Raw genomic sequence first — 25,824 nt, 5'->3', positions numbered from 1 at the left:
CTTGCAGAATTGTTATATATATATATATATATATATATATATATATATATATATATATATATATATATATATATATATATATATATATATATAATAGCTTCATTATTCAATCCATTTTTCTGTTGTTACATTAACTCCATTGTTTTATTTTCAAAATAAAAGCCATTTGCTCCCGTGATGAGCAGCTGTCTGTGTCCTCACCCTTTGCTGAACTGCTTTCTCAACGGTGTGCTTTTCTTCTTCTTTCTTGGTATTGAGAAACAACACACATGTAGAATATTGGAAGCGCTGTGATTGGCTGCGGCTGGTCTCTAGCTCAGCCACGGACCAATGGGGAGGCGCTGTTGTTTGTGCGCCGCTTCTCTTCGCTGCTATAAAGTCCAGCAGCAATGAGGAATGAGGTTAGAAATAAGAAGAGTTAGAAATATCACGGAGAGTCGGGTCTCTAGGTGCGAGCTGCCGGAGCTGCTCTGTGTGTCTGCCGTCGAGGGACATCCTGCAGAGGGATCAGACTGAGGCCGGAGCCGCTGCTGCTGCCCCTGAATCAGCACTCAAAGGTAGGGAGGGAGGGAGGATGCTGCGCTGCTGCTGCTGGAGGTGGAGGTGGGGGAGAGGAGAGAGGCTGAGTCATGATTGTGGCGAAGAAGCAGTCACCATCTCCCTGGGTCACAGTCACTGCATTTCGTCCTGATCCCGTTTGTCTTTGTCTGCAACAGCCTGCGACCAACTTCACACGCTGCGGTGTGTTTGCGTCCCGATCGTGCGTGCGATCAGATCAGATGTGTCACAATTGTCTGATCACTTCTTTATCCCCACACATGACGACAGCTGAGTCCAGTGTGGATCAGCTGCTGCTCCTGTGGGGAAGTTGGGTTCTGATTCGTGGATTGTAAAAACATCCATGAAATAAAGCACAGGGACAGTGGAGGTTGTGTTTTGTCAGTGTGTGTCTTTGTCTCAGCTGCGGGACGGTGATTCCCGGACTGTTGTTGATGCTGAACAGCTGAGCGTCACTTGCGGAGCTGTGCGTGAAGCGGCTGGGATACAGAACAGCTCTAATCCTGGAAACGAGAGGCTTTGACTTCAAAATAAAAGCAGCCACAAATCATTTTTGTCAGTTCGTGAGTGTAGGGTCTCGGGGTTAATATTGTATCAGCGGTGAATGATGTATTCAAATTACTAATAAATTCTCAAAAATATACACAACTAGAACAAAGTGGCAACAAATAAGAGAAAACTATATCAACACTTAATTAAATACAAAGCACAATACGGTTCATAGAATAGCTCAAACATGGCAAACAACAGGCAAACTTTGTGGCCTGGTGAGGCAGTTGCAGCTGTATTGGTATATTAGCCGCACACTGTCTTGCAAACTAGGTAACAACACACCACCATGTGAGCGCTGGCATCCGAGTTCCCCATTTCACTAGATTTTGTTGGACTGGTTATCCAGCTTGATACTGCATAAGTATTAATAAGAGCTAATAATTAAAAGCCCACAACCAAACCAAAACAGCTTGGTTTGGTTAAGTTAAATTAACATTACTTAAATTAGGACATAATCACTCAATTCTTCAATAGCTCTTGGCTTCAAATGTAAAATTTTAGCCGACCTAAATGCATGATTAAGCTAACTTAGTGAAGGGGCCAGTTGTGGCTGCCTCAACATTTTATTAACTGAAATTCACTCCTGAGAAGTTACAGCCAGGTTCAGAGTTTAGAGTAGAAAATAAAGAGTTAATACATTTACACATAGAGATTTGATTTACACTTCCTTTGGCACTCCGTTTTTACACCAACTATGTGTCGACTGAGAGTTAAATATAAGAGTTTTGACTCCAGAGTATAATTAACTCAACTTTTGCTCAAATTTGACCAACACCAAAAGTATAAGATACATGAAAAAGTTCTTAAGTAAAGTAACTTAGTCAATGTACTTTGTTACATCCCACATCTGTTCGATTTCTTTCAGTGACTATAATCGCTTACTTTCAACACATCTATCATTACAATTGCCATGTCTGCTACCTTCGGCAATTCTTGTGTATAAATACTTAAAACATTGATTCACCTCTCCATTTATGTCAGATGCTGTCTTGTCTAATGAATGTGGTAGATATAACTTTTTGGAAGTTCATGGTGATGGTTTGGCGCAGATGATGTCGCACCTTGTTTAGCCCTATAAGGCTATTGTAATTTGTGAATATGGACTATACAAATACAATTTGACTGATGATTGATTGAACGATCAATAATCTTTTTTTTTATGATTGCATTTATGTAAAGTTAGTAAAGGCTCAATATTTTCTTAGAAGTCTATTCTCACGTACAAAACAGTGCAGTGAAATCCCTCCAATCCACTTTTATTTTGAAATGAGTCACCGGAACAGCTGTTTGTTGCTCTCGCTGACTTATCGCCGTGACAGGGAGGAGGATGGAGACGCAAATTGTGTGGGGGTGTTGATGAGGAGGAGGAGGAGGTGATTTCAGTCCAGTGCAGACCAGTTTCAGCTCTGCTCTTCATTCACCGCAATATAGTTGTTATTCTTATTGTTCTTAGTGTGATGATGATGAGGGTGAACAGAATGAGATCTGATTGAGTGATGAGATGTGAGGGAGGAGGAGTGAGCTGCTGCAGGAAGAGTGTGTTGTCCTCTGCAGCTCTGTAACACAGGAGTGACATCAAGGTCCTGCGCTGACGAAAACAACAACAAATATCTTTCAAAGAACGCACACTTGTACACAGCAGCTGGAATACAATGCAATAGAAACATGGCATTAACTCCTATTGTGGATACAAGTCATGTCATATGTTTGTGTGTAACAATTCTCACACCACGCTATAAATATATCTCATAATCTATTTCTATGTTATCATAAGGTTTTTTTTAGTCACAAAATAAATTGTGTGAATATGTTTTTATTATTCACAAATCCTTCACATTACATAATACTGTTTATCAATCAATCTGATTTACACAACAGTTCTTTCCTAATTGTTGTGTATTTATATATGTTTAACTCCATCCCATGAGTTCGTGTGTAATAACTGCTGCAGCCTCCATGTTAAGTAACACACACATAATAAACAACAACAAACACCACACACACTGTGTATATGAGCAGAGAGGCTACAGCGCGAGCGCTCCCAACTCAACCTCGCGCCGCACTGGTTCGAACCGGCTGGAGCTCGTGCTGCCTTCGCGTGCAGTGGTGCTTTTCTGTCAACTATAAAAAACATTTGAGTAATAATTTTTAAAACCGAAATGGATTTACACACTCGCTTGAAATGTTTATCTTTGATCTTTTCATAATATCAGAGGGGAAATCCTGCAGTTAGTCGGATACTATAGAAGCAGTGTCGTCCTCAGCAGAGTCATGGGAGTTGCATTGGCATTCATTTATGAGTTTTTTGTTGACGTTGAAATTAGTGTTTTAATTCAATTGTGGAATTTGGCTCTATCATACACATGCCCCGCCCCACCCTTACCATCCCAAAACAAACACATACACACACACACACACACATGCGCGCGCGCGCAGAGGACATAAATGCAACATCAACCTCACGTGTAGCAGCTGCATGGGGTATGTCACCAACAGCCAATGGGGGGCGTTCTGTGAAACCCTCAAACCAATCGGACGCGTCAGTGGGCGGGGTTGTTTAATAGTTATGTGGGGTTTTGCGCCTCAAAAGCCTCAGCTGTTTTCTGTTTGAGTCTGTAGAGTAGACCCTCAGCATCAGGCTGAACAAAGAAGTGTATGTGGTGCAGAGCACTAACTGGTTAAATGGATACATTCTAATGTTTGTACCTAACAAAATGCAGAAGTATGAAAACATGAGCACTACTGTTATATCTGATCAAAACCTTGTTTCTGTTCCTCTTGTCCCAGCTGCTCCAGCAGACTCCTTCACCTCTATTAAGGCCAGTGCACTGCTGCCTCCGACTCAGCTGAGATGGCTCCCACTCTGGCCACAGCTTTCTCCCGCCGCTGGTGGATGGCGGTGACAGCGGTCATAGAGAACCTGCTCTTCTCTGCCGTGCTCCTCGGTTGGGGATCCCTGCTCATCATGCTCAAATCTGAGGGCTTCTACTCGTACTTGTGTAAAGAACAAGGTGAGTCAGCTTCACACGGAATATCACATCTGACAAATTAGGTTTCGGGATGATGTAACTCAAGCTGTGGAGGGGAATACTTATATTTCAATATATTTATTTGATTCTGGTAAAACCTCTTCTTTCATCAGATTTTCCTTTTCTGATTTCCACTTGTAGTGGGTCTGACCCAAGTGCTGTTCACTCGCGTGACATCACTGGGGGCAGTTTGTCAGACTTCCTCCGGAGAAACAAAACCTTTATTAAGTCTTTTTATTTTCAACATCTACAATAGTAGTTCCCAACACAAACAGGATTTGAAGTTTGAAATCGGTTTCAAATCTTTTAAGAAAATGATTTCATACTTATTTCATGTAATAACATTTGCTTTCAGACAGGTCACTTCATGTGATTAAGTAGAGATAAATATCATATATTCTAGTTCATTAAACTGGTTGGTAGGGACTGAAACTCTCACTCTAAAGCTGCATCCACACGATTCATTTGAAAATGTCCAAACTGCGCGAGAGGTTTAGAGCCGCTAACTCTGAGAAGTTTGGAAACGCTACCTGCCCCATTTCAGTTTGAAACATCTGGGGCTGCGTTAACAACAGAAACAGAGAAGTTTGGAAACTAGAATTCAGACAATATAGCCTTTGCAGAACACAACATGGAGAATCAATTACAACCGTTGCTGACTCTGTTTTCTTTGTTAGCAGCTGTTATGCAGTTAATTAATTTACAAAGATACAATTGTTTACAGGAGACAAGATATTATTCAAGCATTCTGTGTCCAGCAGCACATTCATACCTTCCTGTCTACACCAGCACATGCTTGCCCAGTGTACTTGACAAGGGCATCACATGATAAATGTTTTCAGGCGTGTTATATAATGCACACGGATTAAAACGGAGACTGACCCAAAACACATTTGTGAAGAAAGATTTAGTTTGAAAACAGCATCTCCAAACCAAAACAGTAGTGTCGCTGTAGCATGCCACATGAACACCACTCCCTTTAGTACCGTTGCTACTAACATGAGGATGTTTGTCATGCAAAGAGGCTGCATGTAGCTCATCTCAGGAGCAATCAGGCCTGTTAGCATGTGATCAGAGTTGCTGTATCGGAGGCTAATTGGCCGATAGTGCTTGTCGACGCCCTGGACACTCAGGATTATTACACTGTGGGTGAGTGGGTGTGGTGAGATTAAGGAGATTGATAGACACACAAACAAGTGTTTCTCCAAAAAAACTATGCTCAGGTTTCACTTTATAACCTTCCTGCATATTCTGCAGCTCTTATTAACCTCGCTTTGGTGTTATTTCCTCTGTGACCTTTGAAAGAATCAGCTGCTTGTGTATGAGCTGACACACTGGATTGACATTGATCCAACAATGGGGAGTTCTTTAAGGAAAACTAGTCAATAAGCCAGCGGCAGGCGGACTGGAAGCAAGATTGAAAAGCAGCTGTGAAGTGCTGCTGCACAACAAGTGAAGAGGACGTTCATTTTAATGTTGTTGTCCTTGACTCTCTGTGATCAAAGGTGATGCATAGAGCTGGTGCTTTCACCAGCTCATTATCAGTTTGTGTGGTTTTCTGTCAGAATATCGCTTCAGTTTGGGCAAAAGCCAGATGAGGACTTTTGCTTCTTCCAGAGAGTAATGTGGTAGCAAATCCTGTAAAAAACAACAACAACAACATAGTAAAAGCCCACTTCATCATCACCAGTGGGTGTTTGGGTCGTCTTCATTGCCAGGAGCAGAAGGATGGGTGAATGAGACCATTCATCCATTCTCCACAGTGAAGACTGCTTTTCCGTCTCTTTGATCCTCTCATCGTCTCTGTCTGTGTTTTCCCTCAGTCGGTCTCAGAGGAGCTGCAATCAAAGCCCTGCAGGGTTAATTTGTGCATTTGCTAGTGGTTTGATCGCTCTCACAGATTCATTAGATCTATCACATGACATTGTCTGAGGACAGCGCCGCCATTGTGACTATGTTTCCAGAGCGCAAAACATGACTGTAGGGCTGTAGGAAGACTGTCTCAGTGATTATTTTCTCATTTGTGGTCTATCAGGAGGCAAGACCACAAACTAGGATGCACTGTTGATTCTCTGAAGGCAGCCTGTGGATCGTATTGGATTAGGTTCAGGTATCTCTTTAGAGAATACAGAGATGTCTGCAGACATGAATTCTGGAAAATGTCCAGACAATTGAGTCCAGACATTCATCAAACTTTAACATGTGAAGAATGCAGCAGGACAATGACAACAGGAAAATGTCCGGAGCGTTCAGGTGAGGGGTGGCACCTGCTAGAGCAAGCAACGGGACAGGACATGAAATGTTGCAAGACATAACATGTGCTTTTATTTACAGCACCAGTTCCTGTGTTTATCACCAAAAGCTCTCAAATCTTGTCTCTCCAAGTTGACACCTCCGTCTTCTAGAAATAGAAAAAAAACACTGTCACAGTCTAGTCAAGTTAACATTGTGCAGTCAAGTTTACATTGTGCAGAAGTCGGTAGAAATGTGAGGCGTGTCTAATTTTATTCTGAGAAGAGATCAGTTCATATTTTTCATAATTCTAGCTTTAGAAGCTATTGGCGGCTGTTAAGAAATGTCCTCCCTGTAGATGCAGGTAAGAAAACCCACTGTAATGTGAGTGTTGAGGGACAGAATTTAGCATTAAAAAGGGAAGCTGTCAGAAAGGCATTTGAAAGTTCCTCTTATTAGAGATTATTTGGTCCAGATTACGTTGTCTATATACCCTGTAACATGCATCGTTTGAATGCTCTGTGAGTTTTAACAAGGGAACAATGTGACACACAATGCAGGTACGGCACAATGCATGCTGGTCATGTATGAAGGTTAGTGAGTTCTTTGTTCCCCTTTATTGAGGCTTTGTTGCCTCTACATGCAAGTTAACAGCTCGACAAATATAGTAAATGATTCATCTAGAATGGTAGTCGATAACAATAAAGAAAGTGGGTAAAGATGACATAAAATGTTAGAGATGTGTTGTTCAACCACATCTCTTGAGGGCGGCTGTGGCTGAGGGGTAGAGTGGTCGTCCTCCAACCTGAAGGTCGGCGGTTCAATCCCCAGTCTGAACCACCTGCATGCCGAAGTGTCCTTGGGCAAGATGCTGAACCCTCAATAGCCCCCCATAGTGCTGCAAGAAGATACACTGTATGAATGTGTGTGTGAATGGGTGAATGTGAAACTGTACTGTAAACAGCTTTGAGTGGTCATCATCAGACTAGAAAAGCGCTATATAAATACAAATCCATTTACAACCGTCAAGAGATGCTCCTTTATCATTGATTCTCAAAGTGTGTGGATTCTCCAAGGGAGCCTCTTACCAAACATTATTTTATACACAGAAAAACCATGATGCATTTACGATTTCTCGCGCTTAATAAAGTTACTTTCTTTAAGTTAATATCCATCTGTAAATGAAAAGAACTTGTTAACTTACGGAAATAGTGATGAGTACTGAGAAGGCAATCAGGGGACTGAGCTGGCCAGACTACCACACTTCAGCACATTGCAAAGTCTGTGCAGTGTTTGGCTGAGGAAACAAAACACCGTCCTACAGTGTGGCGAGGAATTCCACCAAGTGGCACGACCCACTGCTGCAGTGGCACGTCCCAAGATTTACAGCCAGATAACAGCCATTTTCCTGTTTCCACAGAACGGCCATATAGGCGCATAGGAGGGGGGAGAGAGTTGGTTTTTTAGACTCATAATATGGATTATTATGACTCCAGTACATACAACGTTTGAAATATCTGCATTTTTGATTTGCACATATAACATTTCTATGTTAGTGACGCTCTCCCACAGTTAGCTTGTGGTGATTTGAAGTGTCACAGTGTGTGTGTGTGTGTTTGTCTCACTCAGGAAAAAGAAAGAAAGAAACATATACATTTCCTCATCTCGCTCATTTACTGCTCTCACATCTCTTTGTGGTGCTTTATCTGAGGCTTTGAAAGCTACAGGCTCAGTTAGCTCAGTCACTTGTATCTGCTCAGCAGTGTGAACAGCGTGTCCAGCATTCTATGGAAGAAAACACAGTGTAGAAGATGAGAAAAAGACACACTCACTCAATGGGACCCTCCTTCTGTTTATCCACTCATGTGTTTTATGTTGCCTGGAGGTTTCAAGATACTGGTTCAAACTTCTCACCGTGAGTTGACCTCTTTATACAATAGTGGCTGTTTCTTTATGTAAAAAGCCACAAATCACAAGCTAAATGTTATCTGATCATACCTTGATGAGGTTTGTTTATTGTAGGATGCAATAGGATAACTCCCCTAAGATCTTCGGTGATGACTCTTCTGTACGTCATTATTTCTAGATACTGATAGCATGTGAAGTTATGTGGTTTAGATATCTCCAGGCGAACTAAGGGACAACTCTGAAACCAAGAAAAGAACATTGAACTGATTGACAGAAAGGAAGAGGTGAGTCTGCTTAATATCAGCTGTATAGGTGACAAGAGAAGGGAGCAGCTTGAAAAAACTGGAATTTGGTGAAACATACACACAGGAAAGCCTTTGACCTTACAGTGTTTACACGAAACACCCTCAGACAAATAGCAGGTGTACATTCATCACGGAGGACTTTTCAAAGAAGACTCAGTCAGCCTTTACACCCTCGGGTGTGTTTGCCCCCATGTGTGTATGTGTGCTCAGGGCTCTTACCCGTGTTGACCCAAATTTGGTGCAGCCATTTGATTAGTCAGCAGTCAAGGCCACTGGGGGACAGATGCTGCTACCTTCTGTTAGTCCAACAGTCAGCACTTAATGCTCCAATACGCCTCAAATACCAGCCAGGGAGGCCGAGCACGCAATCCACTTTTCGGCACAAAGATCTGATCTCAAAGGGCATCTGAAATCTGAAATCTGTGCCCTCATTTTTGACTTTTTAGCCACAGTAAAAACTTCCATCCATAATATGTATGGAAGTTTCATAAGCTGCTTTCAAACATTTGGATAGGCCCATCATTCTGCGGAATGTATGTGAGAACTGCGTTGTCCCAGTGAGCGACTCTGGACCATCTGTGGAGTTTCTCCTGCCATCAGATTTTCCTTTTCTCTTTCAAACTTGTAGTGATCTGACCCAACTGATGTTTACTCGAGTGACATCACCAGAGGCAGAATGTCACCTGCAGGTTTACGTTTATGGTTGAGAATGACATGTCTGGAACATTAGATTAAGTCCCACTGAATTTGTTGAACACATTCATGATCCTCACAGGATGAACTGTAAAAAGATAGTCAAACATTTTTCGCAACACTTATATTCTACTACTCCTCCTACTGGTCACAATGACCCATTTATTTGAACTTGTTACATGTGAATCCAGTCAACATGGATGACAAATTTGAACTCCAGCAAAACTGCTCAAGAAGATTCAATAGAACCAAACAGATATTGAATCAACCTTGTGGTAAGATATTTCTCATCTGCAACTGTAGCACAATAGAGGAGGCGACTCTCAGTGATTACAGCTCTGCATCCTGGTGTTAAATCCAACTGGTCCTTCAGTAGTCTGTTTTTAATGTTATGCTGCTCCAGTGTCCTCACATCCCTCCAAGTATTAAAACACTGCAGTCATCTGATGTTCCCCAGGCCACGTTACCTTTCATCTATTTACATCCTCACAGGTCACCGGCCTGCAGTACGATGCATTTAATATATGTCATAATAACTCCCTGTTGACTCTCCAAATTCTCTCCTTAGCCTTAACCAGGAGCTCCGCACCCCTACTCCCCTTTACCTTAAGCTGGGTCAGTAGAGGCCCTATAAACAACATCACACAGCCCTTTAAGGACAAAAGCAAAGCAGTGTTTATTAGATGCGGTAGGAACTTAAGCTGCTGTTGACAACTTGAAAACAATGATGACTAAGTAGTTTATAGCTCCCTCCCTCCTCCAGACATCAAACATGTAGCTGCCTACATTTATTACATTTTACTATTTTCCTGGCAGTTTAACGCAAAACAAGTCAAGATGAGCAAGGAGTTGTTTTCCCGCTCTCTCTCTGTCTGTCTGTCTGTCTGTTATTAGTACCAGAGGCAGCCGTTCACTGGAGCTGATAGACAAAAATAGACTCCACATTAACTCAGTGGACTGTGTTTACCAGTGACTTAACAGGAGGCAGACTGGGTGAAACTGGTTCAGAGTTCCCCAGTACCGAGAGGGGGGTTCACTTGTGACTATTTCTGGAGGCTGTTTACTCTGTATTGTGTTGTTTCTCCTCCAGTGTGTTGACTTGACCTTTAATAAGTCTTCTGGCTTTCGCTCAGCCGCTCAGCTCCAACAGAGGGAGGGGTAAACCTAGACCCTCAGGCTGAACGAGTCAACAGGTTCTTCTTTGGTGTGGTTTCATCATCATCATCATTACTGTAAAAGTTTAACGATGAAACCATTTAGAATTCTTTAATTACAGGCAAATTATGTGTATTCAATTAAAATAGATATACATTAGTGTTACGTCGAGCATCACATGTAAAACTGTTCTTATACAGAATAGAAAATCTCACAGTGAAGGTATTGGATTATTAGCATTGCTAATGCATTTTAATGTGTTAGTAATAGATGTATGTTTAATCAAAACAATTCATCATATTTCTCATATAGATCATACGTTGTGTGGTGAATGCAGCCATGCTACAGTCACTGTAAGGATGTAGTGAGCCACTGCCGTGCTTTGAGCCAAACGTCAGCTTTACAGTGATGATATGCACAATAATTGTGTTAAATGTTGCTAGGTGTTAACCAGTCCAACATTTTTTAAACTAGCACCAAAAATTAACATGCAACTGATGCTGATGGGAATGTTGCAAGATTAGCAGGAGCAAATCCCAATTTGGACATGAATCTGTCATTAGGATTCATAAATTCTCCTGTGGGAACCTTGACTGTCTGTACAAATGTCTGTGGCATTCAACAACTGTGGCTACATAACACCTCTGGATATACAAGGTCACAGACTGGAAATACCGGTCAATCTTGTTTCTGATGTCTTTCCCTCTCTCATTTATTTGGATTATCCAGGAAACATATCCAGCCTAAACTTCACAAATACATCCACTCCGGCTGAAGAGTACCTGGAAATGAAAGGCTGGTCCATCTGCAAGGACCAGGATGAGATGCTGAACCTGGCCTTCACTGTGGGTTCCTTCCTGCTGTCAGCCATCACTCTGCCCATGGGCATCGTCATGGACAAATATGGACCACGGAAACTGAGACTTCTGGGCAGGTGAGGCTGGATAAGAAAACTGTCTCAATATGTATCAGGCAGTCGTGGTCTGTTTGGTTTGTTCATCGCATTCCTCTTATTCTTCTGTGTGTTCTCAGTGCCTGCTTTGCCTTTTCCTGCCTCCTCATCGCCTACGGATCCAGTGATCCAAACAGTACGTATCTTTACTCATGTCATGGCTCACACGTGAATTAAATGGCATCATCATGTCCACTCAGGAGCTAAGATTCCTCACACATTGCTCTCAGCCATGGGCTTTTGCAAGTGAGCATTAATCACACGACACATAAACAGAGGCGCATGCAGTGCAATTGTGCACTCATATCCAACAGAAACCATCTGACCGTGTCACTAATCCACTCTTGATTCTGCAGATCTGTCCATACTGATCTTCTTTGCTTTGGCGCTGAACGGGTTTGGAGGCATGTGCATGACCTTCACTTCTCTGACGGTGAGTAAGAAAACGTATAGATGATCAGCAAAAATGTTGCCAAAATGTTTCACTTCAAATAAGACGGAACATGCTAGACAGAAATAGATGTCAGATACTTTCAAAAAGTGTCCACAAGTGACCTAGATTGAAAAGTCGTCCCTGTTAATAGTTGATATCTTGTTTCAAATTAGCTACAGTAACTTGGGAACTATCCCCATAGACCGAGTATGAGATAAGACGAGATAGATATAATAGAATAAAAAAATATATATAGAGATTAAGTTACCTAGCCTTTTTCTGGTTTATTTTAATTAATATATTTACTTATATTGAGAAAAACATTTCTACATGTAAATGTTCCTGTGTTATCTAGGGACACATTTTCAACAGTAGCCATTTGGCAAGATTTATAGAGACCTATTTTGTTAGGACATGAGTTTGAATTAAAAAAAGCCGCTTTCTGGTGTGACCAACTAATGAAGGGTCAGAAAAGAAATGAATACCAAAATATCTCCATGAACAGGAGACAAATAAGACTGTATCTGTGTTTTTCAATATTGTATCAAGCCGAGCGGATATGTAATATGAGGGGACATCAGGAAAAAGCAGGGCACATGGAAGGGAGGGAGAGGGAGGATATAAAGGAAAGATGGATGGAGGAGGAAATTTAAAGGGGAAAGATGGCTAGGCAGATGAGACGACAGGGAGAAAGGGAGGAGGAGAGGATTGAGGGATGGAGAGAGCCCGTGGACAGGATGATCTCATCAGTCGGAGAAAGTGCTGCATCACAATAGAGTACACGTGAGAGAGAGAGAGAGAGAGAGAGAGAGAGAGAGAGAGAGAGAGAGAGAGAGAGAGAGAGAGAGAGAGAGAGAGAGAGAGAGAGAGAGAGAGAGAGAGAGAGAGAGAGAGATTTAATCTACAAAAAGACATTTGTGTGGACATGTTTGTGTTATTGACAATGCAAGTCTGCAGAAGTGTAATTGTTCTTTAACAGCACAATCAAGTGTTTGATGCTACAGATTCTGCCCCAAAAGAACTGTAGCATCCATGACATCAAAGATGAAGTGGACAATGTTTGTGTTGCTTTGTCAGTGAATAGTCAACCTTTTTCACAAGTGTTGTGTGCGCCTCAGCAGTCTGTTATTTTATCTTAAAACGCAGTGAGAGCAGAGACAGGCTGTCACTGAAGACACAAACAGGAAGTAGCGACAGGGGAACTCAGTGTGTGTGTGTGTGTGTGCGTCCACCCCACCCAGTTTCCTTTTTAGGCTGCCAACTGGGACCCTGTCTGACTACCCCACCGCCCTAACCGGTTTCCCAGTCTTTAGTCTCAGCCTTGTTGTTTTGGTCTGCTCAAGTGTCAGTTGCTCTGGCTCAGCAAGGCTGGACCTGCACCCAACTGCCTAACCTATGTAATGCGGCATGTGCACACACGCAGGAGCGTGTGTCTAACTGTATGTCAGCGTGTGTCTGTGTGTTCCACTGTGTGTTGTTTTAGCTGTGGAGCACCTGAAAACACTCAGTAAGCCGAGCTCCCTGCAGGCCTCAACAAATGTTTCATTTATGCCGCTGCATCAGAGTGTGTGTATGTGTGTGTGTCAGTGTGTGAGTGTGTGATAGAGCTAAGTTCTGTTGTGTGTCTGGCATGTTGGAGCTTTTCCTCTTCTCTAACCTTTCCTGAGACTCTGGGTCAGGGGTTGTCACTGAGGAAAACAAGTATTTTAAGTAATCCGTAACCTTTTTCCTGAGCGGGAGGGAAAGCTCTGACACGGCATCTCAGGCACCGTGAAACTCCTCAGGTCAATGTGTCCCACCCAACTGTGTGCATGAGACTAGAACCAGAGAGTCCTGTGTTTCTGTCCTTGTGTTCACTGACGAGCATAAATCGGATTCGACCCCCTCTATCTTTTGTAAAACATCTTCTCTTTATCTTCCTCTGCTTCACTTCCTCGTTCTCTCCTGTGGGTGCACACTCAGCACTCACTGTTCCAGCGATGTGAAAACAGGGAGTGAGGTTGAGGAGGGGGAGGTGGTCTTCATTCCTCCCCTTCTGAATTATGAACAGCTTCATGTTACACAAGGGGACAGTATGACAGTCCCCCCTCTTCATATATATCCATACATATGCAGCACATATATCCACACCCACAGGCACACATGAAGCTCCTCCTCTTGTTCTTCACCCTGCTAGCTGCACGTGCTGCAGCCCCCTCTGCTTCCTGGGTTTGGTTTCCTCGACTGAGTCTGCTAACTGACCAAATCTACTTTCAGTCCGAAGCCCTGTGTGTTTTATCCTCTATTACTATTACTCTTTCACTTTTCCAGCAGTTGGTCTTATATAATTGTTATGCACCTTTTAGCTGATTGGCTGATCATCTAAAAGATTCCCTGCTTGAAACTGTAAACAATCTGGCCATCGATTCAGGTTTAAGTTGAGGAATCTAAATTCTCTGGACATTTTCTTCTCAATGAATGGGCATCTAACTTTCATGCTAAAGGAAAAAAACTAGGAGTGATTTCTTGTGAAATTTAAAATGTATGAAGTGCAAACACAGCACTTCATTCTGAGATCAGGCTGAGGGCTATTTTTACAATGGAGGAGATGGCAGGGTGAGATGGAGAAGGGACAGTACAGGCTCTGTTTACTGCATGTGATCACATGAAATGAAGGGACCAAAGGGAGGAGAATGAGGAAAGAAGGGTTGAATGAATGTCAAAGGTCAGGAGTCGCTCTGTAATATGAGATCGGAGCGGCTGAGACACAGCAGCCGTTACTGATATCAGGCTCATGTGGATGAGACTTTGTGTGCTGTTGTGAATCTGGCGGCAGGCTGTTCCGTGTTGCTGCTGCACGGATCGAATCGAAACACTGTTTCATAGACGTCTCAGCGCTTATTCATGGTGGAAACACTAATGTTCACTGGTTTCAGACCAAAATATATGAAGCTCAGTCATAAAAAAAAGAATAAGACTTCTAATAAGAGGGAGCAAAACATGAGGTCAGGTCGATGGAGGTATGCAGTTTTAGTCAGCTGGTGTTTGCTAATCTTACTGCCTCGTCTATGTGCTCTGATGGATGGGAGTCCTATCCCGTGCGTCAGGACAGGACCGGTCAGAGCTGGTTCTCAGTGGTCCAGCAGCAGGCAGCTGAAGTTTCCACTTGCTGCAGCAAATGCTCTTCCTTCTTTCATTCCTCTGTTCTTTCCTCTCAGATGCCTCGGTCCTGTTTCTTCTTTTTTTTTGTCTCAAACCCCCCCCCCCCACCCCACCCGTCTGACTTTAGGCTCAGCATGTTTTCTCACACCCTGCGCCTCTTTGTCACCTCCAACTCAACCTTTTCCTTTGTCATTTCAACACTCTTAAGCAGAATCTTAACCTCAAGTGTCTTATATACGATGTGAAAAGGGCGGCGGAGCGAAAATGTTTGCAGTTACAGGGGAATCTGTACAGCAAGAAGCAGAGGTGGTTGGAGATAAGAGGGATTTGATTAGAGAAACCAAAATTTAGGGTGTTTGAATTGTTCCAGACTAAACCTGTTGAGCATTAACTTTTTATTAGATTCATGACAGGTCCCTTATGAAGAGATAAGGTTAAAAACAAGTCAGAGCCTGCATGACACCGTGCTGAAATATCATCACCAAGCAACTATGATAATTATAAAGAAGTGGGTCACAGTCTGTGCACTTATAGATATTGAGTCACCTGGATACTCTTCAAACAAAGCCCTTTATTTTAAATACCTTTGTGTCCCAGGAGACCTTATAATAGTTTTTTTTGTTATTGCAACAAATGCCTGCCCCCCCCCCGCCCCCCCCCCCAAACGCCCACCCACCCCTATGCACATGCACCGTCTGCAAACTGAGCCCCCGCCACCGAACCCTGATCTCTTATCTCCAGGTGACTGCTCTGAAGCAAAAAATAGCCCTTCAGTGGCTGTCCAAACACCGAGCCCATCTGTGTGTGTGTACCTTGCTGCTCGGTGCATGGATACACCGCGACCCAGAGCTAACAAAGCAGCTATTGAGGAATAGAAGCAATAACAGAGTCAATGGTGGGCGTCATAGTCCTGAAGAGGTGTCTACTCACAGGACTCCTCTCTGTCTTTTCCTTCACCATTCACTTGAACAGTGATTCTGATATTTGTGATGTAATTGGTATTGAGAGGTGTGCAGGTTGATAGGAATGGTTAATGCGATTAAGCAAATGTTATAGGAGGGGAAATTTACAGAATAAACATTTTAAATGCCTCTGATCACATGCCACACTCCAGCGTCTGAGAAACAAAGGCAATACATGGATTTTGTGGTTACAAAATCAGCCCCAAATCTGGTCAACATTTGGAGGACAACACAGATGCTTTCACAACAACACAGAAATCTTCAGGTGAGGGGGGGTGCAGCAGGCAGAAACAGGATGTAATTTATTAATTTTGCTCAGGAGATCACATGTTTTCGTTTACAGCGTTCTTTAAAAGAGTACCTGTATGACAAATATATGTTCATGACATATTTCATGGCAGTACAATTATTCATGTCTTGTGGCTGTGAACAGTATATGTGCAGCCAGTTGCTTGTTCTGTTTGCACGTGAAACCACAGCAGATTCTTTGCCCTCCGGTGTTTAACAGTCACACACTCATACCTGTCTGCCTGACTGATGTGTTATTGACTCCAGCAACTGAAACACTGTTATTTGTCACTCATCAAGCCCGACAGCTGCTCCTCCCATCAACTAGATCCCTCACACTTTATCCTGACGACTCCTAACTCATTAATCCCAACTTCTTCTTTCACGATGAACCGACCAGACTGGTTTGTGACATGTTTTGGGGGAAATGGTTGTCTCAGCATGTCTGTGACTCAGGCCTGAAAACTCAGAAAAACTTACGTTGTGATGCAACGGCTCCAACACAACAATGCTTAGCTCAGTATCATCACAAGGAGCTCAGTATCATCACAAGGACAAGGACTAGACATGTGGTTTTTTTTTAATCTTACAGATGGTTTGTGGTTTTTCGGTTCTCGCAATGCACTGTTCACTCACATGATTTTGTTGTTTTCTGCTGCTCACCTGTGCACTGTGGCTTCTTCCTGATGAACCCATTGCTCTAATAAACAAGACAGGGTTTATCAGTGGTTGAGACGGAGGTGAATGATGAATGATGAATGGTCACTATAGAGGCCTCTTTCCTATTGATTGGCACTGAATAACTGGAATTGGTTTATATGAACAAATTTCTGTGGAACTGTACGAAAGAACTTGGTTAATATGGTAAATTACATTTCCTTTAAACCCTCCTCTTTGAAAAACACTTAGGATACAGCCATACATAAAAGTTTTTGTTTGAAACACATCAACTCTGCTACGGATATGTCTAGTGTCCACAGTACTCTGTAATTTTAGAGCAGCTAAATCAAAGACGTTTGGAAACGCTGTGGGCCTTGTTTTAGTTTAAAATCTTGGGTTGTATAATAGTCTGGACAGGTAGAAACCGAGACATTTGGAAACTATGACATAGACACTCACAACCTCTTGCTGATTGGGTCTTTACAGTACTACGTTTGTGCGTTACTCTGGAGAAATTGTTTTATTCGGAAAACGTATCGATATGGGCTAAACTGTTGTTATTCTTCTTATCTGTTTACTATTTGACATATACACTACCTTTTTGTATTTTTGGCTGCATTTTGTACTATATACCTCTTGGCCAATATTTCTGGTTCTGCTGCGTGAGTCTCCTGTTCCCACAAAAATAGCTTCACTAGATTAGCCAGAGAGAAACACCTTTTCTGATCCACTCTCCCCCTCATAACAAGTTCCATACAGTCCCTTAGAACCCCAAAGCTCAGGTCTTTTTAAAAATGTATGCTATTCACAGAGCTTAGACTGGACATGAAAAAAATGCACACTCATCACAGCCTGAAGGAAAAGGAAGTGAGAGAGCAACAGTAGAGGATCTGAACCTGTTGACTCTGCAGAGATATAGTGAGTTGGCCTCGATTTGTCATAACCACATCAGGTCTGCTGAGCTGGGCAGACTGAGCTGCTCTCCTCTCCTCTCCACTGCCGCTCCTGAGAAACAAGAGTTATTGAATTAAGGGGGGGCTTGTTATTTTGGATTGCCCATAGCGATTTTGGTAGCTCACCTTTGGTCCAATTAATCCGGGGAGTGATGCCTGTGTGTTGGGTGAGAGGGTTCAGCCATCTAACTAACAAGCTGCTCCCCTGTGGTGAGCCCAGTGGCTGTATGGACGGGCTGACAGACAGATGAGGACGATGAGAGGGGGACTGGAGGGAATTCTTCAAGGAGTTTTGCAGCTTATGACCCATAACAATGTTCCACCCTAATTTGTCACTCCCTTCCCCCATTCCGTCTCCAGGGAATCACTTCACTCATTGTTGATTTGATTTCTTCACCTCTCTCTTAGAACCATACTGTCCAGACGACAAACATCATTATAAGTCTTTAAGCCATGTTTCTTTCAGGCTCTTTTTTGAAAGTTAGTTTTGACACTTTGTTTTGACTTCATGCCTGAGGAGAGCTGTTTACTCTTTGGAGTAGCCTTGTCAAGAACATTGTGTACTCTGGTTTCCAGTCAAGGGTTGAGCGTCATTGTGCAAGACGACTCTCTGACTGTTCTGTCTCTGCACCACATTAAAGCTCAGAACAAAAACAACAGTGCGAGAAGCACCTTGCTGCAGGCAGCACTGGTTGCACTTTGTGGTGACGAGCCTATAGCATATAATGTTGAGCACTAGGTGTTTGTCTTTGTTAGATTTTGTGGACTAAAGAAAATAGAAGGGAGATTGTGAAATGCAACACTATTGTAAACGATGTCACCTTTGACTTTGCAAAAGGATGAACACTACCTGTCTTCTCTTGAAAGCTGTATGGTTTGGTTTTGTGTCAGTAGAAGTTGCTATCTATACACAATGCAGTGGCCTTTACACATTTTTGGTCTTCAAAAGCGCCTTCCAGTGTGTGCGTCACTTAGTTGTATTATAAAGTGGAAAACTGATTTTATCTCAGCGTCCTCAGCTGAGATAAAATCTTTTCACACTTCGGGTGTCAGAAGCAGGTCATGACTGTAGGCTGTTGTTTTTTTTTGGACATTGTGTGTTTATGTGTTCACTGTGTATTACGTTTAGGTCTGTTAATTTGTTTTCCACTTTCTTCTGTTTCCGTAGCTCCCCAGCATGTTTGGAGACCTGAGGTCGACCTTCATCGCCCTGATGATCGGATCCTACGCCTCCTCCGCTGTCACCTTCCCTGGTATTAAGGTGAGGTCATTTTAACATAACCTGATTTTCCATCTACCGAAAAAAATTTCAGTCATCGGTCCTCAGCCGTCACAAGGAGGAGGAGCAAAGATGATGCTCTTACCTGAACTCTAGAAGTTTAACTACTTCATTATGTTTGTGGGTGCCTGCCTGTAGGTGATCTATGATCTGGGTGCCACCTTCGTCTCCATCCTAGTGGTTTGGGCCGGCTGTGCCTGCCTCGTCTTCCTCAACTGCTTCATCAACTGGCCTCTGGAGCCCTTCCCTGGCCCAGAGGACATGGATTACACGTAAGTTAAAATACAGAATACAAATTTGTGTAGCCTCTATCAAGTATTGTTAAGTGTTCCTTGCTTGCTGTTAGCTAAGCTCAGGTTATACTTGCTGTAAATGGATTCTGACTGAGCCCAGTCAGCCTTTATTCTCCACAGAGATCACTGTACGAGCACACACACATGCAAGATCGCACAGACTCATATCCTCACACACTCCTGCACAGTAAATCCTACAGTAATGCATCAGAGGCCAAAGACAGGAAAGACCATAAATCCAGAAGATCAAAGAGCTTTGCTCTTGTTCACCTGGATCTTTCTTTTCCCCTCTCTTTTCTTGTCCCCCCTCTCTGTCTGCTGACGTTTTCTTATCCTTCCCTCATGTGTTCCCTGTTCCTGTTTTCATACACAACAATTAATTTGTTGTCTCCACTGCTGACTGTCATCTGTCACCTTGTTGTCTCATGCTGCCGTCTCCTCAGGGTGAAGATCAAGTTCAGCTGGCTGGGCTTCGACCACAAGATCACCGGGAAGCAGTTTTATCGGCAGGTAACCACCGTGGGTCGCCGCCTCAGTGTCGGCAACTCCATGAAGCAGCAGCACCACCAGCCCAAAGACCTGGCCACGCAGGAAGGCAACAAGCTGTGTCTATCCACCGTGGACCTGGAGGTGAAGTGCAAGTCCGAGCTGGAGAGTAAGTCTAAAACACAAGCTCTTACTTTAAGCTCCCATAATGCCACTGTTGTCTGTGTAAAAATCCAAATAGCCACACAGAGCTTTTCAAAAACACAGATATGTCTTTGTGTTCAATTATTTAGTCTTTAGGCAGTGCTAGTATTGGTTGTGGCCTCTTTTCTAAACTTATGAATATTCATCCCAGCCTCTCAAAAGACTGCTTTACTCAGTGAATGGGAGATCTGCTCTGTATTCTGACTCTGTGACAGACAACAGCTTTCCAGACAACAGTCCATCCCACAAGAGATTAGAAACATACTTCCAGGCCGGACCTCGACTGCTAGCACAAGCTCCCCTGACACTCCATAATGTCACTGAATTGCCCCTTTACCTCTGGTGGTTGTCACACTGAGGACAAGGATGCTCACCGGTCGAGGGGCAGGAAGTTTTGTGGTTGCCCTGTTCTTGCTCTCTTTGGTACCAAACAGACCGTGGAATCAGTTTGGACCCTGTTCTTAGAAAAGCTGCTAGGCTGCTGTGTGGAATCCTGGCAGGGAGCTCTCGAGGAGCATTGTTGTAGGTTGAAGTGTCAAGCCAGTGTGTGTGTGTGTGTGTGTGTGTGTGTGTGTGTCTGTCTGTGTGTGTGTGTGTGTGTGTGTGTGTGTGTGTGTGTGTGTGTGTGTGTGTGTGTGTGTGTGTGTGTGTGTGTGTGTGTGTGTGAGTGGGTCAGGACCCTCATGGTTGGTTTCATAACAGCTGGACATGTTCCGTCTGTCAGGAGCTTTACAGAGGCCCATATTACATCCTCACACACAAACCTGCTTCAATTGCGTCTGTGAATATTTCATTGATACTTCATTTTTATCACCACGAGCAAATATAAATCACGACAGTGTAACCACAGTGTACGACAGTGTACTAGTTTGGTTTGTAAACTACATCTCAAGTCAGTATGAAGGCAGTCAGCGAGGAACTTTATTCCACTCGATCGTTTTGATTTTTATGTCAAAACAGAATAGATGTTGAATATTTGTTTTTCTTTAATTTCCAAACCTCTTCTTTCATGGTTTTTCGGATATTCGTGTATGGTGTCATGGCTTCTATGTTGTATGGCTTCTATTGCCTTGATCAATGCATTCATATTATAGGACCCCAGTTAAAAGGAATCTTAATTCCCACCTCAGGATGAGTTGTAATTGCTTAGTTTTTGCTAAACTAAGATCATGGTCAATGTAAATATAATACCTGCTGCAGAGCGTTCTGAGCAGGTTAGCATCTACAGAGCAGTGTCACAGAGCCGCATCATGGTTGCAAACTCACTGAAACTCTTTTCATTTCTTTACTTTCTCACAATAGGCTCTGGTTGTTATATAAATGAAGTAATGAGTGGGTTCAAGTGCTTATAAAAAAAGTCCCACTATTGCCTCACAAGCCTGACCTTTTGCAGAACGACTCCCTTCATTAAGCTTCACATGGATACCTGTTGTTCTGGGTAATAAACCCTCGGAGGTAATCTGCTCCGTCTGTGCACCCGCCATTAATTGGTTTCTCCAGTCCTTGGCCAGATGGGCAGTTGTGTCCTTTTTCCATTTATATTCACAACTTTGATTAATGATCAACTTTTCCCAGAACCCCCCCCCCCCCCCCCAGGCCACACAGCTTCTCATGTGGGCTAAGACGTGTTACCGTGGCACCTGAGTGCAACTGGGAATATTTAGATGACAATCTCTTCCCCTCTTCCCTAACAGCACTCTGGGGAGGAAGAACATCAGTGTAGCTTTCCAATGTATGAAGAGAGTTTAGAAAGGGAGATGTGATAGAAGATGTCCTGCAGGATCAGAAACATGTGCTTCTGTATATTGTGCAGGAAAATGCTCTGCTGCTGCGTCACCTGCACACTGCAGAAACATTTCTTTTTTTTGTCCCAATGTAAAGACCTTTGAGGAGATATTCATACTTTTTCTTTTTTTCTTTTATTTTCCGTGTCATGCGCACAAAAGTGTTCAACCCTGATGGGTTTACAGGACACCAAAAGTAAAGTTGCATAGCTCCATTAATGAGTTAAACAGCTCAGTCTTGCCTTCTTTCCCAAGCTTTGGAAAAAGAATCTGCTATAACAAGTCTTAAGAATCATCCAACCAAACGTCATCAACACAAATGGATTTCATTTCACTAATAAGAACATCCCTTATGTCTTCATACACAGGATGGAAAAACTAAATATTTACCTCCTTCTCGATTGCGCAATGCTAACTCATGAAAGGCTCTGTACATTTTTCCAGTGATTGTGAACTCTGGGATATGTTGTTACTTTTAAACGAAAAAGCACTGTATCTTATAGAAGCAGTTGAGAAAAGCTCTGTGCAGGAAATATAATTATCTCTCATCAACATCATTTAAATTACTGTGGATATTACTGATTGGTCTCTGTGCGGTATAAACCGGTTTGGTGGAGCCCTGACGCCAATGACCTCCTCTCTCTCTCCTCCTCTGCAGCTCAGACTTTCATGAAAAGTATCTTCAGTCCAATCTTCATGCTGAGCCTCATCACCATGTGCGTGACCCAGCTACGCCTCATCTTCTACATGGGCGCCATGAACACCATCTTGGATTCCCTGACCGAGGGGGACCTGAGCAAAGGTGTGTGTTGAAGTGGTTTCAAACTGTCATTCAAACACAGGTGGCTTCTGGCAATGGTTCCTCCTGCTCTCTAACGTCTGACCACAGACATTTACCCTACTGTTTAACTCTTATCCAGACTGTTTGTGTCTTGTCTCTCTGCTAAAAATCCTCTCTCTGCTGCTCTATGCTCAGTGAACTCTCTAAAAGTGCTCATTGTTAACTCCAGCTCCATCTTTCTTGTACCTTTCCTCTCCGCTCTTTCTCTTTTTCCTGTCATGCTGGCTTCTCGCTGCTGCAGTGGAGAAGATGCAAGTGGGTAAGAGACAAAGATCTAACCCCACACTAAACTATTTTCCTGTCTGTGCTTGTGCATTTCCCTCTAAACTCTTCATGCCATTCATTTCATGTGCAAAACCTAAATACACATTTGTATATATATATAACATAAAAACATGATAATAACGCCCCCCTCCTCTTTACTTTTGTCTGTCTCTCAGTGAGTGTTTACACGTCCATCTTCGGTGTGCTCCAGCTTTTGTGTCTGATCACCTCTCCTGTGATTGGCTACGTCATGGACTGGAAACTCAAAGACTGTGAGGACGACAGTGACAAGTTAGCCAAGAGGTGAGGGTATATATAGAAACACTCACATTTAGAAAAAGAAGAAAAAGCAACAGCTGAAAAAACGTCTGACTCTATTTTATTCTCTCCTGTTCCATCAGGGAGCCTGGTGAGCCCCGCCGCCCTGACAAATATATACAGAAGATTGTCAACGCCACCAGAGCCTTCATTTTCACCAACCTGCTCCTGGTTTGCTTTGGATTCACCTGCATTGTCCCCAACCTGCCCCTTCAGGTACACAAACACACACAGAGACACACCGGTGGAGAATGTTTCTTTTTAAAATGATTGGGTCAGCATGTGTCTCCTCACAGAGAGGTTAGCACTAAAAAGACAGTAGAGATGTACATGATGTTCAAACAGGAGATGTTCACATGGCAATGCAGCTGCAGATATTTCTTGGTGCTTCAGTGACACCTACTGGACAGAAGGAGCCATAGCATGTTATTTATTGTTCCTGAATCTCATTTATCAAAGATGCAAGCCATGTCCCAGTGAGGACAGCTGAGCTGGTTCTTAATGGAAGGTGTGTCTGTTTTCTTTCTTCTCCTCAGATTCTGTCGTTCGTCCTGCACACGATCGTCAGAGGCTTCATCCACTCAGCAGTCGGAGGCCTCTACGCTGCTGTGTAGGTCTAAAAACACACATTGCTAATGTAACAATTGAAAGACACTTTACGAGATAGACAACATGGACAAAAGTATGTGTACAACTGAACATTACACCATAATGTGATTATCTCATTTAAAACTACATTCATTAATATGCAGTAACAGCCTGACTCATCAAATTTGAAAGAATTTGAGTCTTGACAATTTATCTTAATTTAACTTTCAATGTCAGATTATGTCAGAGTGAATGAAAGAGCCTTTTGACACTAAGTTAAAAGCACAAGTTTGTCACCTTAAATCTAAATGTTTGAAAGAAGAAACATGTGCTTCCTCCTACAACTGGATAATGCACCGTTTTTCAATTCAATACACAACAAAGTTTCATTGCACAAGTTCTACTTTTAGGATCGAGCATTGGCTTGCTGGTCTAATACTGTATTTGATAACATCACTGAGTTAGTTGACTGAGTTTCTGACTCTTTCTATTAATGATACAGTAGAGTAGCCTTTAGCATTCAGCATTATCCCATAATTGTTAGTTATGACCACTGTTTAGTTAAATAGCCTTATTTTAATTGTCTTAATATAGAAAGAGATCCAAACCCTAAGTGGTCCCTCATGTCCACATACTTTTGACAGTAAAATTAATTTGATTGACTTTAGTTAAAATTGAAGTGTAGTTCACACAAAGAGTTGATATTCATAGTATGTACATGTCGAGCTCAGTTTAGTCATGAGTCCTCTTTGAATTTTCCATCTATGTTGTTTGTCCCCTGCAGGTACCCATCCTCTCAGTTTGGCAGCCTGACAGGTATGCAGTCTCTGATCAGCGCTCTGTTCGCCCTGCTCCAGCAGCCTCTCTTCATGGCCATGGTGGGACCCCTGGAAGGAGACCCTCTATGGGTAAGATTTTACAAACACTCTCTCTGTCTCTCTTCCAACAGAGAGAGTGCAGTGGAAGATATAAGAGAGTTTCAGCCAGAGGCTCATATCAGGATCTTGGTCTGACCCTTATGTCGTTTTCAGGTGAACGTGGGCCTATTGGTGCTGAGTCTGCTGGGCTTCTGCCTGCCCCTCTACCTGTTGTGCCACAGCCGTCACCTCCAGCGCCTCAGAGACGAATGCGAGGAGGATCCCAAGATCTACGTCAAGATTAACAATGGCAGCAAGCCCGAGGCCTTCGTCTAGACTGGGAGAAAGAATGGAGAGAGTTCATACACCAAAAAGAGACAGACCGAGAGAGGAAGAAGAGAGGGAGGGAACGGTGGAGGTTGTCATAGCCTGGGTGACACTTGTGAAAAATACACGCTGTCTCTCCCTTATAACCCCCCCCCACACACACACAGACACCCACACACACGCACACACGCAAACACACACACACACACACACACACACACACAGACACACACACACACACACACACACACACACACACACACACACACACACACACACACACTCACACCTGACATTACACTGCCATATTGCCAGTTGGCCAAAAATGACTGCACACCACTGTGACACCCAGTTTTACCCTCCCTCATCTGTTGCATATACACTGTGGGAAGTGTGAAACACACATACACATCCTCTCCAGCCCTCCAATGATGTATGTGTGTGTTTGTGTTTGTGTGTGTGTTTGTGAGTGCGTGTGTGCTTCTTCAACAGCATCTCTGTATTGAAGAGGAAATAGACTAATGGGAGAAAGAGGAGGCAACTCTGAACTTTTAATTTCTTCCCAAATGTGTCCTCTCCTATCCATCCCTCTTTTCATTTTTATTTTCCGCCGTTACACACGTCACTGATAGTTGACTTTGTTATCCTCTGCTAGTCCTTCTTAAAAACCATAAAAGATGAAGAGGACGCAGTGCCCGCCAAAAAATGTGTGGGAATCTTTGGGGAAACAAATTGTCAGTGACCAGTATTGTGCTTTTACAC

General features: G+C 43.0%; 1 protein-coding gene across 1 annotated transcript; it reads left to right on the top strand.

The window, feature by feature from the left end:
* Positions 1 to 437: 437 nt before the first annotated feature.
* On the top strand, positions 438 to 25,222 carry LOC133003568 (large neutral amino acids transporter small subunit 4-like). The gene is made up of 14 exons (XM_061073345.1): positions 438 to 557; positions 3,898 to 4,121; positions 11,162 to 11,366; positions 11,465 to 11,520; positions 11,741 to 11,817; positions 18,990 to 19,082; positions 19,239 to 19,372; positions 19,837 to 20,048; positions 22,526 to 22,669; positions 23,149 to 23,275; positions 23,374 to 23,506; positions 23,827 to 23,900; positions 24,663 to 24,786; positions 24,910 to 25,222. The coding sequence occupies exons 2-14, from the start codon at positions 3,962 to 3,964 to the stop codon at positions 25,069 to 25,071; spliced, it is 1,701 nt and encodes a 566-aa protein (XP_060929328.1). The 5' UTR covers positions 438 to 557; positions 3,898 to 3,961; the 3' UTR covers positions 25,072 to 25,222.
* The last annotated feature ends 602 nt before the right edge of the window (positions 25,223 to 25,824 follow it).

This window comes from Limanda limanda, chromosome 6, assembly GCF_963576545.1.
Source record: "Limanda limanda chromosome 6, fLimLim1.1, whole genome shotgun sequence".
Lineage (NCBI taxonomy): Eukaryota > Metazoa > Chordata > Actinopteri > Pleuronectiformes > Pleuronectidae > Limanda > Limanda limanda.
This window is presented reverse-complemented; position numbering and strand designations above follow the sequence as displayed.

Bases quoted from the DNA above. Each gene is read 5' to 3' on its own strand.
- LOC133003568 (XM_061073345.1), top strand. From the start codon at position 3,962: ATGGCTCCCACTCTGGCCACAGCTTTCTCCCGCCGCTGGTGGATGGCG. The intron at 11,818-18,989 runs GTGAGTAAGAAA...CTGTTTCCGTAG, and splicing joins TGACCTTCACTTCTCTGACG to CTCCCCAGCATGTTTGGAGA. The intron at 23,901-24,662 runs GTAGGTCTAAAA...TGTCCCCTGCAG, and splicing joins GGAGGCCTCTACGCTGCTGT to GTACCCATCCTCTCAGTTTG.